This window comes from Malurus melanocephalus, unplaced genomic scaffold (genome assembly GCF_030028575.1).
Source record: "Malurus melanocephalus ecotype Western Australia unplaced genomic scaffold, MMel_1.1 scaffold_227, whole genome shotgun sequence".
NCBI lineage: Eukaryota > Metazoa > Chordata > Aves > Passeriformes > Maluridae > Malurus > Malurus melanocephalus.
This window is the reverse complement of record NW_026623459.1, coordinates 455889-474847: the sequence shown is the minus strand read 5'-3', so window position 1 is coordinate 474847 and position 18959 is coordinate 455889. Positions and strand designations below refer to the sequence as shown.

Here is an 18959-nt window from a genome sequence, read left to right as displayed (position 1 = left end):
GACTTCTGTGTATAAAGTGTCTGGCTCAGGGATTTGGAGTGCCTGAGATTCAACAAATAGCAATCTGATTGCAGGATATAAGCAATTAATTTCTTTGTTATGGTTAGAATTTCCCATGGCCCTGCTTAATCAMGTCCTCAGTCATGAGATGGTCAGTGGCAAGTTAAAATAGATGATGTGTGAAGTCATCCCAGTGCAACTCAGAGAATGMGATTCTTAGCACTGTGTCAGTCTGAAGTCAAACTGTTGTGAATATTTTTACTGGAAGAAGGGAGTGAAAGCAGGACATAAAATACTCTTATGTTSATACAGTTGCTGTTTAACCAGTAATACGGATTTTTTACAGGCTTAAAAATTAACTTTAAGTATAAAGAATGAAAATGATTTGACAAATAATTGCTACCTTTCCTACCTAGATAAATGGCCAAATCCTTTATGGAAGGACTCATCAGAATGCTTCCTCAATAATCAAATGTGCCCCATCTAAAGTTAAAGTAATCTTTATCAGGTGAGTTCTGATTAAAGGTTTGGATAAAAGTGTTGTTTTTCAATGTGTTCAAGTTTCATGCAGTATTTTCTATTTTTAATTTTAGTAACACAGTTGTGCTTTTGCACACAATCTTACTAGTTGTTGAATATGTTCAGGAGTTTTTTGTTTTGATATTTGCATTGTGAGTGCCAGAAATAAAGTAATGTAAAGAACCAGACTTAAACATGTCCTRAGAAATATGGGGCTATTACTTTCTTACTAAGTTCTTTAACTGAATATATTGCAGAAATAAAGATGCAGTAAATCAGATGGCTGTTTGCCCTGCAAAGTCAATAGAGGCTCCACCATGTACTTCAGGGATGCTTCAGCATCAAGAGGTAAAGTAAATATTTATTTTTCTTATTTGACCAAAATACTAACATTATCCTGGATGGAGAAGGATCCTGTCTGCTTAGGAAATACAGTAAAAGAGAAACAATAAAATAAAGGAGTGAGATTTTAGTCAAATTGCTAAATTTAGTACAGCTTTGCTCAATTTTGTTTTATATTCTTTTATACTATGAAGTAAATCTAACATTGCCATCATTAAGGTTTTAGAAGTTTAAATTAGTCTGGAAAATGAGAAAACTCAGTTTAAATGTTTGTGTGCTACTTTGTTTTGATGCAAAATGTTGGATATAGTTGCTTACAGTTGCATTTTATTTTTCTCTTAGATTGATATCAGTGTTGCAAACCCGAGTGCATTTTCTGACTTGACTTCATGTAAAAACATTCAGTATGTGGAACTTCCTAAGGTATGTGCTGAAAAGTGAATTTAAATGTCACAATTTTGTTTAGTAGCCATTCATTTTTGTAATGGCTCTTTTACAGCAAACAAACTATGTCTTAGTTACTAGAAGTCAGAAAAGAAATTTCTAGAGATCTTCTCTYCCGGCTTATGAGTGGACCCCAAAGTTTTCCTCACAGAATATTTTTGATTTGCCAATGCTTTTGTCTCTAGAAGGAGTGTTCTCTTGTTCTATTTGCAGAATTTGATAACGATGTACTGGTAGTTCCTCAGGTAAAATCAGTTCCCTAATTGTTCAAAGTAACAAGTAAATCACAATTTACCTTGTGTGTTTCAAAGGAGTGGGTTTGAATTTATAAAGTTTTCAGATTTATCTTGGTAATCAGTATATTGCTTGTAGATTGGCAGAATCTATTCCAGAAATAGATTAGTTTAAAACAAATATATTGGTGCCCTGTGAAACCCCAAACTTTTGATATGTCAGCAGGCTTCATTAGCCTTTAGTGACAATATTCTAATATTTTGATATCACAATGCTTAACCATTTGCATTTTTCTGTTTGCCCCAGGATCAAGGAGGCTTTGGAATTGCCATTAGTGAAGAAGACACAACCAATGGAGTAGTAATTAAAAGCTTAACAGATCATGGTGCGGCTGCAAAGGTGTGAGAATGTTTAAAATCCTGTTAGGGAATGAATAGTATTTTTTGGAGTAGAATCCATAGCTAATCATTTTTATTCTGTGTTTTTCCAGGATGGACGTATCAAAGTTGGAGATCAGATTTTGGCAGTGGATGATGAAATCGTTGTGGGATACCCTGTAGAAAAGGTGCTTTGGAAGTGTCACGAATGTTGCAGAAAGCGTACTGCTTAATGTAGGAGGTGATTGTGTCTTAAACTAGTGAGGTTTTCATGACTRTACTCGTACTTAATTTTCAAAGCTGGCTAAAAAATCAAAGATCTGCAGGCACTGTCTGGGTAAGGAAATTACTGCAAAATAAGCTAAAGCACAATTTTACAGCTCAACTGTTATTTTATATTAATGCACTACATGAATCTTCCTATCTGAGCTTTGAAAGTGGTTTTATTTTCCCTGTGGTTCAGACCTGATGGCTGAGAGACACTTAGCAGTGCAATAAAAGCCATGAACTATTGCTCAATTATGATTCTGCATATTTAGTCCACATTAAACGTATTAGAACCAGTAGAACAGTATAATTAATATGCATAAATTTACATGAGTGAGTTGTATCAGTGGTAAATCAAGTCATGAACTCTTCTTATCCATGGGAACAATCTGTAGTAACAGCCTCATTATATTGCAATCATAGTATTTCAACCCTTTGGAGAAAAGTATCTCCATTTCTAAACTAAGAAGATTTATTTCTAGCTTCTTGCTCTGCAAACTCAGTTTGGGTTCTTTAGTAAATCAAGGAGGCCTTTTGTCTAGCACCTGCATTGCTGCCTAGAAAAGTGGTTCTTTAGGCATGAATAGATTACTTTCTGTTTGTTTAAGGCCAATTAGGAGAGCATCAATCTTACTTGTTGATATACTACTGTCTCTGAGGCTGTAAATAAGTAAGAGATAGTAAAGTTGCCTGTAAGGAGGTAGTGTAGGTAGGCTATGGAAGAGCAGAGATTTAGCAAGTAATTTCTGAAAATGGCTCTTCTGAAATGTAAAGTCTCAAGACGACTTGGTGTCTTTTCTGTAAGATGGCAATTGATTTTGAACSGTTTTCAGTATCTCTTCAAACTATTTTTGCGTTACACCCTGGTGTCCTTCTCTGTCCTTCTCAGGTAAGATTTTCTGAATTTTTTTCCAGAATGACAGTAGTAGGTTTCTTTAGTTCAGTAGATATTTTGGCTTCTGTGAGATCAGAATTGGGCTCCACTCAGAATGAAAGGGCAATACTTCTGTTTTTCTAGTAATTGTTATATAGTATTTGGTCTAGAGAAGCCATTGAAAAACTGCAGCATCCTCATCTGGTATAGTTTGGCAAAGTTTCATGGAAAAATGTTTCTTAGAAAAAACATCAATATTTGTCTTTTTTCCATATCAAAAATCCTGCAGGATTGTGACCAGTAGCTCCAGGTTGTGGAACAGTTACTCAGCTTTGTTTCTGGTTTGCAACAGAACTGTCCAGTTACACTTTTCATAGGCTTTTCTCTTTATCATTCAGTTTATTAGCCTCCTGAAGACATCCAAATCTATGGTGAGGCTTACAATCAACTCAGTAGAGACAGAAAACCTGACTATTGCACCAGTCCCTTCCAGCACTATACCAGCGGAGAAGAGGAATTTACAACCACCAGCAACTGTCCCCACTTCCAGCTCACCAGAACCAGACGCAGTCAAAAGTAATGTTTTTCTTGGATGTCTGTCTTCACTGGGATTGTAACATAAAAACAAAGATCYAGTTTGTAAATTTTCCCTTTTTGCATTTCTAATATTTCCAGATTACATTTCATATAAATGAAGTGTTGTACCACCAAACCAAAGACTTACCTCTTGCCTGCCTGTTGTACAGACAGGAAGATGAAAGGATTGTCTCCTCCATCTCAAACATGCAGCAGGTGCCATTGTCATGGTTGTCTAGAACTAAGTGAAAGGTGTTCCTTTAAATGAGGGAGAAAAGTCGTGTGATTTTTTCTGGAAAAGGAGGATGGTTGAGATCTCTTGCCATTTATGTGTAGCTGTGTTTGACTCTTCTTTAGAGTGGAGATTCAAGATATTTCTGATGGATGATGGTTATTGATTAAGCAACTTTTAAGAAGTTAATAACAACTAGAGTATTGCACAGGTCATATAGATATTTAAATTAAATTCTRTTCTAAATAGAACATGTTGTGTACAATGCCTTCTTTGTCTGCCCAGACTATGATCCAGGTACTTGATAGCATAATACCAGGACACCTGCAAATCAGCCTGCAGGATAATACTTGTCTGAAGAGGAGGGAGAATTGGCAGCATCATTCTCTGTTGGTCAGCTCTTCAGCTCTTGCTGTATGGCTGTCAGTGAACTCCAAAATATGCTGTCTTAAAGTCACTTTTCTAATACTGAACCCCATTGCTGTAACCAGTATTTTTCTTTATTTTAGACACAAGCAGGTCTTCAACTCCAGCCATGTTAACCTCTGACCCAGCTACTTGTCCAATCATTCCTGGGTGTGAAACAACCATTGATATCTCCAAAGGGCGGACTGGTCTTGGTCTGAGCATTGTTGGAGGAGCAGACACYTTGCTGGTTAGTTGGAAAAATATGTGTGTCACTCAAGTTGAAATAACAGTAATGAAATTAAAATGTCTTATAGAAGAGATTTTTTTTTGTCATTTGTTTTTATAGCATTTATAGAAAGACACAAAGGAAACAAAAATAAGGAAAAAAAAACCTTTCTAAAATTAGAAGTATAAATTAGCTTCTTAAGTATTTTGGTAATTTGTTCATCATGCATCTGACTTTCATTCCATCTGACTTATTGATGAATCAGGGTAGCAATTTGCAACTACTTTTGCTTCAAAATGGGTCCTGTTCTTTCAATGTGATTTCAACTTTTATCATTGTTGTTGACAGGGAGCAATCATTATCCATGAAGTATATGAAGAAGGAGCAGCATCTAAAGATGGACGACTGTGGGCTGGTGATCAGATACTAGAGGTATGGTGATTTCTTTGATTGCTTTTCTTTTCATTGCTGGCTAGGTCTGTTGTATCTGTCTGCAGGAAGGTGCTGCACAGTTTATCATTGTATGCTTTCATTGAAGGTAAATGGAATTGACCTCAGGAATGCCACACATGATGAAGCCATTAAYGTCCTCCGACAGACTCCCCAAAAAGTTCGTCTGACTGTGTATAGAGATGAAGCCCAGTACAAGGAGGAAGACATGTATGATGTGCTGAATATAGAGCTCCAGAAGAAGCCTGGAAAAGGCCTTGGTCTGAGTATTGTTGGGAAGAGGTATGTCATATATCTGGAGAGAGATTCAGTGTCTGGAACTTGCTGGTCGTGTTTCTTTTGTGGTCTGGTGCTCAGATCCTGTGGGCTTGAAAGCCATACATCTCATTTTTATGCCTAAGCTAACCAACATTTCCTGGAGGAACTAAGCCAGTGTTAAGAGAAAAAAATGAGACAATGTTTACTGTGTTCCCAATAGCAAGCCATAATGATTACCATCTGACAATACTGTAATGCAAAATCCTTGTGTGTATTTACAGAAATGACACAGGTGTGTTTGTGTCAGACATCGTCAAAGGAGGAATAGCAGATACAGATGGGAGATTGATGCAAGGAGACCAGATATTGACAGTGAATGGAGAAGATGTCCGAAATGCTAACCAGGAGGCTGTTGCAGCTTTGCTAAAGGTATTGGGAAAAGCGAAGATGGATAAGAATGAAAAACTAAGRTCCAGATTTTTGGAAAGCTGTAGTTCTATTCAGACTGAGTTCAGATTGTTGCTGGGATGTCATTGAGATGAGTTGTGCATCCAAAAAAAAAGAAAATTAAGCTTCCTGAAATCTAGAGCATTCAGATACTTTGCCTGATAAAACCTGTATAGTGTATCATTACCTGGAACAACCAAAAACTTAACAGTTTTCTCCAGTAAAGTGATAATTGGTCAACGGTCACATGCTTCCAGAAAGATGTGCAGAATTGACTTTAATTTCCATAATTTTCCATAATTCCATAATTTTTAAATTATGGAAAATTCAGCAAAGTGCCAAAAGTGATTACTTTCACAGTTTGTCTCCAAGGGCTKGTAGTGATAGAACAAGAGGGAATGGTTTTAAAACTAAAAGGGTAATTTTAGTTGAGTTATTCGTCAGAAATTCTTTAGTGTGAGGTGGTGGGGCACTGGAATAGGTTGCCCAGAGAAACTGTGGATGCCCCATCCCTYAAAGTGTTCAAGGCCAGGTTGGATGGGGCTCTGAGCAACCTGTTCTAGACCGCAATGTTAGTCTTTTTTGTTACGTATATGTCTTGCACCACCTTACATSCATTAAATACTACAATGCATTGATATAAGCAATTTGGTATAAGTAATTTGGTACAAAGCATTTGGTATRAGAAATTGCTTTGTCAGAGTTTACTGAAGTAAACTTCTTCCTGCAGCTCCTGGAGCTCTAGACTTTCTATTCTCAATAATTTTTTTGTTTCTAATGCCCTTGCMCTATCTCCAAATCAAAATGAAGTCAGATATACCTCACTTCACGTAGTCTGGGAGTATGTCCGGCTGGTCAGACAGCTTGTCTGTTTTTCAGTCCAGAGTTTTGAGATATACTGCATGGTAAGGACTCCATTGAGTTAGCCTTTTCCATGGAACATTGTTTCACTGGAAAGAAATTAATGGATACTGATTATAGTTGTCTCTTGGATACATAGGCACACGGACATGCTTCTTAACACTCACATTCAAAGGTACATTTTTCCACATCTTGAATAGTCCCTTAAGCGTTTTGGATTTATTGAGGAGGAGAGGTCCTGGGGAGTAGTGGTGGTTGGAAAGCATGAGATAAGTGGACCTTCTGTATTTTCAGCATGTGCCCATTAGTGAGAATGCAAGAACTGGGTCTGTRTTGTGACACACTAAACTTGTTAGTATACTCTTCTTTGGTAACAGAACTTTTCAATTCTTACATGATACTTTTTTATTTTATTTAAGAACACAGTGCTTCTTCTTCATATGCGATACCTTTTCCTCTCTTTTGACTAAAGATGCCACTTCAGGTGGAAAATTTCTTCTATTTCGAAAAGCATTTTGTAGTATGTAATTGAAGGTGCTTAGATCYGACTTGCCATTCATATATTCAAATTTTAAGAATTTCATTCTGCTCAGTAGTACTGTAATTAATTGTCGTATCCATGAGAAATTAGGCTTTTAATACACGTTAGATTATTGTTCATAATTGTTTTGTTCACATGGTACAAGTGGAGTAAAGCATGGACWCTCACATGTAGGCAGTCACACTTTCTTGTTCAGGTATCCATTCTGTTTTCATTTATGAGAGTAGGATCTTGGAGTGAATTATGTTTAAATGCCTAAAACGTATTTTGCTACAAAATTTTTTCTAATCTCTTAGAAGATTCCAGTGTATTTTAAATGGAATGAGACAAACAGAATGTGATCAGTCTGAGATTTCTGCCTGTTTTTATTTTTTCTGCTRGAGTTTCTTAGGAAGTGTGCTGTAAAATATGTGAAAAGACTCTCAGCTTTTCCCCTCACTAGACTTAATGGATCTATCAAATGGAAGAATTTAGGAAGAGAGAAAAGAGTAATAAAATAAATGGGAATTGCTTTATTCACAAGTTCTGTTGGAAAGTATTACCTCCTACTTTCGCACATAATTTTAAAATCTCGTTTGTGGGTTTGCATATTTGTGAGGATTTGGTAATTTTAGTTACATATTTCCTCAATTTTCCATTTTGAATAAGAATTCTCCATATGGTTTAATATTATTAAATTCATACAAGCAGAAAAGAATGGTTTTGCCTGAGCTTTGYTCAAGTCTTTTCTAGGACACAGAAAAGCCAACATTATTTATAAAATAAAAARCAATTTAATAATAAATCTTTTTTAGTGTCATCCATAAGATAATAGCAACAGGATATGAGGTACTGAAACCTTGTTGAATGGATATGTCTGGTTTGTTTTGATATATTTGCCTATTACTGTGTATTTTTCTGACAAATGCATGAATCTCTCTTAAGATGATAAAGTTAAAACATGACAAATAAGGTCAACTTCATGTATTATTAAGTTCTTTGAATACAGAAGTTTACACCGACAGCTTCCCATTGAAAGAAAAATAAAAAACAAAATAGCTACAAAACTTTGAAATTTCTCTATTTGAATGCATTGGAAATTGRTGTCTTGACACTGCTTGCATTATGTTGGAAGTCTAGTTTTCTTAGTTTTGTTTGTGATAATGACTTCTCTAGTTTTTTTACAAGAATAATGTCTTGATTTTTAAGTGTTTAATTTTCTCTTGAGACATGCATTTTATGTGCACATGGGAACACTCAGTTGTGTAGTTGAAGTCATTAAGAGTAACGAAAGTGCAGTACAATGTGTAGTAAGTCCATATCCCCCAGCTTCTTGCTGGGAGTCAGATTCAGGAAGTTCATTTAAACTACTGATAGATGTTTAGGAAAATTCCTGCTCAAAATTTCTGTAGTTATGTTGGTGCCAATCCAGAGCAAACAGATAATTTCAAAAGTGAGACAGATGATACACTTCCAGTTTAATTACCACGTTCTCAGTCATATCAAGAGAAATAATGATTAAGACTTCAAGGTGGTTATACTGGATTTAGATTTTACTGTGAAAATGGTATGTTGAAAAGGGTATACATTGCAATTCAGAAGCTGCTTCTTATTAAATGGAGTGTAATAGAATTAGTCTTCATGTTTGATTTTCGTATCYGCATTGTGATACTGCTTCATCCAAAAAGAAGTACCCTGCTCAGTATTGAGGATCGTGATGTACTTTGTGTGTCTCTAGTCCTGCTATGAACTCTCTCTGCAAAGTCTTCATTTCAGGGTTCCTAGTCCAGCATTCTTCCCTCTGTCCATGTTCTTATTTTCTTCTTCCACTTTCTAAAAAGCCACTTAAATATAGTAGGTTTTGGTCCTGTACACAGAGGTGTTGTGTTATAACTGAGTGGTTCTTTAGTGTTCCTTAGGTACAGTAAGACTAGAGGTTGGAAGAATAAAAGCTGGGCCATTTCACTCTGAGAGGAGAACATCTCAGAGCAGTCAGGTATGTAACTGTAAAATTGKTTAGTCTGGGACAAGTAATGTTAAATAATAAAGAAAGCAGATAAAAAGTTCAGTTTTATGGTGACAGTTACTTTCCATGTACCTGATCCAAGATGGAGAAATTTTGCAGTTTTTTGGTAGCTATTTATGTTCACTTTAGCATGCTGTGTCTGTTATAGACAGGATCCAGCCAAAAAGATAATCCAGAAATGGCTTTGTTCCAGGCTGGAGCCTGGAAAACATAGRGAACTCCAATTCTCATCAATACCAGCAGTCAGAATCAACTTTAACTYTCTATGTTATTTTCAGAGTGGTATTGCTTCAGTAAACTTAAAGTCTCCTCTCTTTACATGTTCTTACTGTAATCTTGGTTACCAGAAGCAGGAAACCTGTGTGTCTTCCATTAGATTTCTCTTATTTATTTTATTGTTGGTTTGAGGGTGGAGTATTATAGCCTCACATCAGTTTCTGCTTTGAAAGCATGTTTCATGTGGTAGCAGCTTGCAGTGTGAATCTCCCTACTAGGAGCTACAGTTCTGAGAGCTCACAAGTTACTTTAAGAACTTTCTCAGACTGTGAAGTGAGGATGAAGATTATCAACTATAAAGAGAAATAGTTATGAGACAGGTCATAAATRAACATTTTCAAGTGACCAGGTTGAGATAAGATTCAAATGTTATTCTGTCTTCAAAATTAGTATTGCCAAACAGCATGAAAATATACCAGTCCTGAGTGGTCTTATTTTAAGAAGAAGCTCACAATGTTGAATGTTTTGAGGAGTGTGTAACAGTTAGTGAACTAGTCTCACTGGGAACCATATTGTTCCTTTACTTGCCCTCCACACATAATGAGAATCTTTCTGGAAATTATGCTGGAGAAGTTGAGTGAAGAGCCTAATCTTAGCTGATGCAATATGTGAACATTTGAAAACCCTCATGAAGATTTAGTCATCTGCATTCTGTCCTTACTGTGGTACCTGCGGCCAACTTGCATTAGAAGATCTCTGTAAAGTGAGATAGAAGGTGCAGGTACCAGGGTTTAGATTGGACCCTCAGAGGAAGMACTTGCATGGGGTTGTTTGACATGCAGTCTCTGTTGTTTTAGTATTGGTCTTTTGAAAAAGAGCCCTCTACGGTGAGCAAAAAGTATGTGGAATTTTTAGTTTTAGCTGGGCACAGAAAATACACTGCAAAAAATACTCTGAATACAGTGAGTTGCAGTTTTGCTTTTATTGGATTGGTCAGTGAATCTTCTCTCTAATCCCACTCTAACATTGTGTGCAGGTCAGTGAAGGAAGTGGCAGTCTCTCATCATTCAGTCACCCAGTTTCCGGGTCCAGTGCACCTGAGGTCTTTGAAAGTGGCCTAAAGAAGAATACAAGTAAGTTGAAGGGGTTTTTGGTGCTTTCCATATTTTATTTCCATATTTCCATATTTTATTTTTTCTCTTAAAATAACTATGTGATGTAGGCCTTAAAGTCAGTAAAATGCTGCATGAGTGGTTGCTGGTCAGTACATCATAATTGTCCTGTAATTGCTTTTTATAAAAGAAAATAACAACTTGTTATGTCATTGTTATGACAACCTAAGTTGAGCCATAGTTTTCTATTTAATGTAAATACATTGTCAGACAAGTTGTCTCATTCATAGAAATCCAGATACATGTGGAATAGCTGTCTCATGCTTGAATTTAGAGCAAAGTTACTTCTGACCAAAATAGTGCTGTAAAATAATTGGGGTTTTTTCTATTTTATTTGAGCATGCTTAGCAGTTTCTTCCAAAAGTTATTTAAATGCAGAGAATAATTGATTCTTTCACCTATTCTAGAAGTATTTCAATCCAACAAATGTAATGACAGCCACTATCAATTGTCATTTAAATGTCTGTAACAAACAAGCAGAAAGTTAGAAACATCACAGTGATTTGGATAACTTTGTTGGAAAAGTGTTCTAGAATGCTAGTTTAACTTTGTTTTTTTTTTTGTAATTTATTTTAATTCATTTGACAGCAGCTTCTGAAATACAGGGACTAAGAACAGTTGAAATAAAAAAGGTAAGTTGCAGCATGCAGTGGCATGTATCAGGAACAGATTTTGTAGTGTCAATGTGTATTTACAGAATGGAAGAAGTCTAGGCCTATTTGTTGGTTTGGGAAAGGAACAGAAAATTGAAGTGTCTGCCTGTTCAAGTCAGGACTGTATGATCTCCACTGCCTGTGTTTTTATGTTAAAAAGTGTAACTTAAGATGATAACCCTCTCATCTTTTGTGAGCTGTATTGAAAGCAAAAGAAAGAATACTGGGACCTAATTTTATTGTTACCAGTTTGTGTTAAATGCAGACTGTTTTGGTAAAGTTAGGGGAATTGTACCAAAGTTGGAAGGGCTTTTTTGGCTATTTAATATTTTTCTTCACACATATTTTTATTATAGGTTCTTGCATGACAGCTGCCAGCTTTTCAAGTGTAAAATTCAGTCACCTTCATTATRAATGTGAGCTTAGTCAGACTGCTTCTTATTTTCCAAAATATTTTTATTTATTTGAATTTGCTTGGCATCTAGTTCACTTGATTACATGAATTGTAATCAGACATTCTCTTTTTGCAGTAGAATCTGCAAAACGTTTTTTACGGTGAAGTATTTGGGTGTGGTGCAGTTCAAAACCGCTGGTTTTGTTCTGCAACATTTGGACACTAGAGGGAGCATAAAGATTAATTCTAGTCTTCAGAAGACTCAACAACAGATGCATACAGAGGGCACTAAGGATAGCAACCCCATCTCACTGGTTTTCCTTGATCAGTCCTCTGTGCTGACATTAAGAGCRAGGTACTGAATTCTGTAAGTATTTAGTTTGGTTAAGATAAAACATACAACTAAGTCAGAAAATTTTCACTTAGCACTGAGAAGAAGAAACATCCATTGTGGTCTCTCTTCTTGAGGTGATGCAAAGCATATAAGCTTAAAAACTGGCTTGATACAAGAATTGTGATTTTCATTAAATAGGGGGTTTAGCGATTTTTTGAAGTAAGCCTACAATTCTCTGTGTGTTTTTCTTTCCAGAAAAAATCTAATATTTTTTCCATTACTATAACAGAACCCTGCAGATTCACTAGGAGTGAGCATTGCTGGAGGTGTAGGAAGTCCTCTTGGAGATGTTCCTATATTTATTGCCATGATGCACCCAAATGGAGTTGCAGCTCAGACTCAGAAATTAAGAGTAAGTTAATTGTTAAGAAGGCTCTAAAGATTGCRTGGGTAATGCACAGTAATTACTCTAGACAGGCAGTAAACCAGCAGTTCAGTGATACAGTCATAAGTGCTTCTGGCTGTGTCAAGAATTCTTGCTGCTTGTATTGATGAAACAGTAACTCAGATTGGTAGCATGGGAAAGTGTAATTGCTGACATGTGCTAACTTAAGAAAGAAGGTCCTAAGCTTGGGAAAATGAAACACATAGAAAGTGATTCAGAAGGTTKTATTCTTTAAATGAGTGCCACTGCTGAGTGTGGCAGTGGTTCACGCAACTGTAGGTGTGTAGGATGTTCTATCTCTCATGTTTCCTATGCTTAGGATAGAGAGAAGAGTACTTCTTAGGTTCTCAGTTAGAGTGGGAGATACTATCTTTTACTGTGCATGAATGTGTTGTGTATCCAATCTGCATCAAAGGTGCTTGAATTTGACTCAGGTTTCTTGGGAATTGGACACTGTTATTTCAATAAGAATTCTAATGGAATCTTTGATGATAATTTACTACTTTAGTCTATCTTCAGGTATGTGTATTTCTAGAATTTTAGGATCAATTCTGTAAAGCATCATTACTTTTTACGCTGAATACACTAAGGTGGTGTAATTTGCTAGTTCTGATGTTGAATTGCCTACATTTGTACTGGGTCATTTTGTAGTTCAAAGATTATTTGCCTTCAAGAGGAAATTTAGTGTGAATTTACAGTTGCTTCTTTCTTTCTACCCTCCCTAACATCACTGATAAAATGTGACTAAATGCAAACAGATCTGCTGTTGTTGAAAGTGACAAATAAATCTATTTAACTAAGTTAGATTTTCTACATTTTATTCTGTAGGTTGGGGACAGGATTGTTAGCATCTGTGGAACATCAACTGAGGGCATGACTCATTCCCAAGCTGTTAATATCTTAAAAAATGCTTCAGGCACTATTGAGTTGCAGGTAAAAAGTCCTATGTGACATTTTGACTGTTTTCTGAATACTGTTTTGCCAGCTGCTACAATGAATTATATTAGTGTCAACATTCTTACTTCACTGGTTTGCAACCTCTGTTCCTAGGTTGTAGCTGGAGGAGAAGTGAGTGTCATAACTGGTCAGCAGCAGGATCCGCCTACGTCCAGTCTTTCATTTGCAGGACTAACTTCAGCTGGCATTTTTCAGGATGATTTAGGGTCAGTAACTATAGAACATAGAGCTTCTGTAKCCTATAACTTTAGGTGGTACTCAACATAAAAATCTTACAAATTCTGGCAAATAATGGATGACTTGTTTGGCTTAATCATGATTAATATATTTGGTGTGCATGGGACATGTGGACCATAGGTCTCTTCTGTATTTTGCATGATGCAATTTGCTGTGCAGCAAATTTTGTTTGACCCTGTAGAATTATGATACAATTTGATTTCTTCTATAGCCTCCCTTGTTTCACTGAGATTGGGCAGTTGGGATTAATTGGTCCACCCCAAAAGTTACTKTCCACTGTGGTATCTGTGTTTCTGTAGTGTGCTTTCTGGTTTYGGGCAATCAGGAGTATCAGATGTTTCTGATATGCAAGGTGTACTTCTTCTGGTATTTTACTGCAATTTGCATTATGTAAACAAGTTTTACTTCAAACTCTGTCATGAATCTGAGGCATTTTTATTTTAGGAATGGAGAAAGAGAAAACAGGGCTCTTTAGCACACATACTTGCTTTGAAATGTAGAATTCCAAAATTTCTTACAAACAACATATATGCGAGGAAGTGTAYCTATAAATTATCTATATAAATGTGTACATACAAATATACATTCATCTATTAGGAGAGAAGCAGTTAAACCTAAAYAGCATAGAATATTTTACCTAATTTTAGACATTGTAGGATTTTAAAGAGGATAACATAGAATCTTGAGGTACTGGCATTGCCTCTCTATTCACAAGTAAGGACTGTTGGTGGTACATAGCAGCCATAACTATGCCCTAAGCTGGGTATTTGAAATAACTACTTTCATGTAATAACATAGACATTGGACAGTTTACAGTATTTTATGTGAACTGAAATAGCCAGTTCTTTATAATGAAAATATTTGTCATCATAGWGGAAAGGGAAATGTATTGCTTAGCTTAAAAGGAGTAATGTTTTTTTGTTGAATATTCGACATGTTAAATCCAAAGTTCAGACAGCTTACTCTTTTCCCTTTCCTTAGACCTCCACAGTACAAGACCATTACCCTGGACAGAGGACCAGATGGCCTTGGCTTTAGTATTGTGGGTGGGTATGGCAGTCCCCATGGAGACTTACCCATTTATGTGAAGACAGTGTTTGCAAAGGTAGGTGTAGCTTTGTTCAGTCAATCCATTTATTATTTCCCTGTAGTTATTATTTGAAATCATGGCTTGGGTTTTCAGTCAAAGGAATGTTACAGTTTCTCCCAGCTTTTCCTTTTTAGTGCAAATACTGATCAAAATGTGCTTGCAGCATTTGGAGGCTGTAATCTTCAAATTATTGAAAATTTCCAAATACACATGATTCAGCCTATAGCAGAATTTCATCCTCCTCTTGAGACTGGAATTTTGCAAATACTTAGAAAAACTTTTATTTAAAAAAGCTTTATATTTAAAGTGTGTTTACTTCATGTAGTAGGGGGAACTGTTTTATTGAATTTAGACTGGACCTTGAGACAAGTTCAGGTGTTTGGACTGCTCTAGGAAACAGGAGACAGTCAGAGAAAACTGGAATCAAGAATCCTAATTTTTTATGGTAAATCAAAGCATAAAGCTGTCTTCTAGAGACTGAATTCCTTACATCACTTGCTGAAACGTTCTTCAGGTCTTGAAAATGTTACTATTACGATAACTGGGGTTTAAATGTTATACTAGCTGAAAAGACAGTGTTAAGGGAACAACTCARTATGTAGATGCAATTTCTGGATGTGAAACTTAGGGCAGGACATAGTGAAGCATTAGCAGTCTTTACAACAATTCGCTTTATTTGTGTCACTGAAAATGAAAAATGTTGTAGGGGGTTTTTAAGGACTTTGTGTCAGGAGCAAAAATAAATGCATGAGTCTGCAGTTACATGTTTTATCGTTTCAGGGTGCAGCAGCAGAAGATGGACGCCTCAAGAGGGGGGATCAAATCATTGCTGTGAATGGGCAGAGTTTAGAAGGGGTCACCCATGAGGAAGCAGTTGCCATCCTGAAAAGGACAAAAGGAACAGTCACTTTGACTGTTTTGTCATGAACKGGCTGCCTGAAGGTTTAGGGTCAATAAGATAATATTATTTACTTTCCACATAGTAAATAGAAATATTTGTGTAGCCTTCATGCTCTTTCATCTTCACAGGACTATGTTACAACACTGAAGAAATGTAACATATAACCATACTTGTATTATATTAGAAGTATTGCTTGTCTAACTACTGGGATGAAGCTATGTTAACTATGGAAATAAATTGATATTTTTCCTATTAGTAAGTCACCAGAAAAAAAAAAAAAAAGAATTAATAACCATCCAACAAAACTGAGATGTTTTGGTAAGAGACTTTGGATATTGGAATAACGTTGGAAAAATAATAAATTGACCAAGTCAATAAGGGTCTGCATGGGTAGCAGTAGACAGAAAACAGAAGTAAGKTTATTGAAGAAAGAAAGTATTAATAGAAAAGACATTTGGGAGCTAAGAGGAAATGTATGTAATCTGGAGGCAGAAGTTTAATAGACTTGGAGGTTTCTTTGTAACTAGATAATCTTTAATGTCSCTTCCAACCCAAACCATTCTATGACCATATTACTTCACAATGTAATTCAAGTAGAAGGAGCTAGGTTGGTGACTGGGGTGGGTTATTTTGCTTTTCTGTTTGTGTTTTTAATTTACTAAGATATGGTGTATCCCAAAAAAAAACCAAACATTTGTTTCATTCTGGCTTATGTTTGAGGGTTTGATTAGTTGGGGAGATTGTTGTTGATGGTGATGGTTGTTCTGTTTCTCATTTGTTTGTTTTGTTTGTGTGTTTTGTGAGACTTGTGCTCAGGGCTGAAAAATCCGTTACTAGTGGAAACTTCCTGTTGAATGAAAATGCCCAACAACTGCAGTGTTAGAAGAATTAGACTTTCATAATAGTATTTTATAATCTATATCAGTGAAAACAGCCTTCCTAATATGAAGTGTCTGTAAGCAAAAGTTGTCCTCTTCCAACAGGCAAGACTACCTTCCTACAGGCTCAGTGCAGACATCTCTGCAAGCTGCTTGAAGTAGGGTTTGGATCAAACCACTCARAGGAGGTCTGCTTAGCTGCCAGCAGATGTCTGGATGTTTGTTAGGCCACTGTGGAAGTAGTTGATGTTATGGTGTTGCTGCCATTATCAGTAGCAGCAGAGGTAGAATCCTCCTTGAGCTGGGGAGGCATAAAACCAGGAGTGATTGGTTGAAGATGGTAAAAACATGAAAACTCCTCACAGTGGAGGTGAGTAGTAGGACAGCAGTGAAGGTTTGCATCAGTAATATGCACAAGAGGAGATTTGACAGCTGCAACTATTATTTTGGGGATATTAATTTTAGAGGCACAAATACAAGACTGTCTCTAGTAAGTACAATGCAACCACAGAGCTGTTTTTTGATCAGCAGCATGATCAATAAATGCATCACTTTCTCATCACTAAAACATTATCTAAAAACTGCACTCAATTAAACTTTTTGCTGATTGTAACCTGCCTACMTTGGCCTGCCATGCTCTTAGGAATCTGGCAGATAAAGCATGCTTTTCCCATGATTTATTTTCCTGCAGAAAAATTTAGCTGAGTCTTTTGAGAGAGGAAGATACCAGGCTAACTAGTATGCTATTTAGCAGCAAGATGCTTTGAGTTAATTAGCAAAAATGAAATTTTAGCGAGAAGGCTACCATGTCAGTTTCTACTTATGAGAAATGTGAGCTGAAAATGCAAGCAATGGTCAGGCCATTATTAGGGGATAATACAAAAGACTAACATTTGTTTTAGTGGATCACAATAGCAGTATTAGGAGTTATCTGTCAAATAGTTTTAACAAATAGATAACTACATGTAAGTGAATTAACAGGAAAACTCACTTTGTCTTTTTAACTATTCTAGAAGTTATGCTGTGGTAGGCTAAGATGCAATAAACAAGATGGTACTGTTACTGGATGCTGCTGTTACTGAATTGCTTTYATACTTATGCCTTGCATAGAGTGAGAAATGCCTACATTAGAGTATGTAAAGGCACTTTACATAGTATCTATATTTGTAACAGAAGTAGTGTACAGCTATTTTGTTACTGCTCTTGTGTCACAATGGGGAATTAAATTAATAAATTCCAAACTGTTATGATGAATTCAAGTTYTGAGTGTGTTGCTGATTGCTTTGAAATGGCATGCTTGCATTGTTCATCCTGTTGCAAAAGATCAATTCAAAACAATGTAATAGTTGCAAAAAAAGGCATTACTCTTTACATGAACCTTAAAGCACCTGTTATTTTTTTTTTCCAAAGATTTTGTCTTCACTTGTGAACTCTTAGCCARTTGAGGAAACTATGAAACTGTCTTGCTTTTTTAGCATTAATCGTTGTTCAGTCTGTTAAAAACACACTTCTTCAGGCATGGAACTTGCCATGAGGGACAAAAGAGTGAGCTCTCGAGCTTGGGACTCAGAGAACAAGATCTCCCCCAAGTCCCATGCCAGGAAACTGTTGCATAGCCACTTCTTAGTGGCTGCCATGCACTGTACTATGTAGTAATAGACTTTTCAGGCTTAGGATGTTTAATTTTCTTTATCATTCAGTATTCAAAGCAACTTTCCAGTCATGGGGGTTATTCCTGTAAGGTGCTAGGTACTATAGCCCAGTTCCACAAATTTTGTGGGTTTGGTTACTTTTTTTCCATGTGATTGTTTTGACTGGTTTGGAACTGAAGGTTCTGACATCTTAAGGTCTCTGTCTTGTTCTCTGRTCAGATATCCAGAGATATTTCTTTTAATTTTGCTTAGCTCTCAATTCAAGGCTGAGGGGTAATCAGAGTGGTTTTAATGAAAAGGTCTTTAAGCTTTGAGTGGTATTGATGAAAGGGACCATCATTTTTTAGAGGCATGGGTCTGGRCAAAGGACAGCTGATTCATAGGAATGCACATATTTAATCTCCTGACAGTGAGGCATGGCTGCTTTTCTGTTCATTCCTCTCTGTTGGATTTTATTTCTGGGTTAACTTTATGGAAGCAATGGTATTCTTAATTCTCAGCTGTGAGAAGGGTTGGTGTTTAATAGCTATTGCTGATCCATTTCCCTTCACTCTATTCAGTCTCTGTTTATAAAAATAAAAAAAAGAAGCTGCATATTCTATAAACCTGGATGAAGAAAAGGGTTGTAATCTTTGTTGTTAAGTATCAAGAAGATGTTTTGTTTTGCTGACAGAGACTTGCAAGTAGTGTGAAAGAACTTGGTAMTTCTAATATGTTTTGTAAATAAAGCCTTATCTTACAGTGGGAGCAACATTGAAAAGAGGCATTTGTTAGATTCCTACACACRCTTTTTCATGCTTTTTCAAAACAAATAATTTGAAGCATTTAAAATATTCCTGTGGAGGGGGCACTTCCATCTTAAGCTTCCGCTTGAAGCTACTAGGAATAAAGTTTTTTCTTTTTTGCAAATGTTACTAAAACTGTTTACAGTATTGTAGCATGTTCAACACCGCAGTGTGGGCTTTTCTT

The 18959-nt window shown here is 36.3% G+C and overlaps 1 protein-coding gene across 8 annotated transcripts in view; it reads left to right on the top strand.

Moving 5' to 3' along the window:
• Positions 1-17612, top strand: part of MPDZ (multiple PDZ domain crumbs cell polarity complex component) — a 91081-nt gene extending 73469 nt beyond the window's left edge. For 7 of the 8 annotated variants that reach the window (XM_057374522.1, XM_057374526.1, XM_057374527.1 and 4 more), the window contains 18 exons: positions 417-508; positions 777-867; positions 1204-1284; positions 1846-1938; positions 2030-2104; positions 3456-3633; positions 4375-4520; positions 4848-4931; positions 5038-5231; positions 5489-5636; positions 8945-9031; positions 10314-10410; positions 11038-11081; positions 12120-12242; positions 13104-13208; positions 13326-13438; positions 14451-14574; positions 15340-17612. In XM_057374522.1, coding sequence (XP_057230505.1) covers positions 417-508; positions 777-867; positions 1204-1284; positions 1846-1938; positions 2030-2104; positions 3456-3633; positions 4375-4520; positions 4848-4931; positions 5038-5231; positions 5489-5636; positions 8945-9031; positions 10314-10410; positions 11038-11081; positions 12120-12242; positions 13104-13208; positions 13326-13438; positions 14451-14574; positions 15340-15486 — 2022 coding nt within the window. In that variant the 3' untranslated portion in view covers positions 15487-17612. The remainder of the gene's footprint in view (positions 1-416; positions 509-776; positions 868-1203; positions 1285-1845; positions 1939-2029; positions 2105-3455; positions 3634-4374; positions 4521-4847; positions 4932-5037; positions 5232-5488; positions 5637-8944; positions 9032-10313; positions 10411-11037; positions 11082-12119; positions 12243-13103; positions 13209-13325; positions 13439-14450; positions 14575-15339) is intronic. The other variant, XM_057374521.1, reaches the window with a different exon arrangement.
• The last annotated feature ends 1347 nt before the right edge of the window (positions 17613-18959 follow it).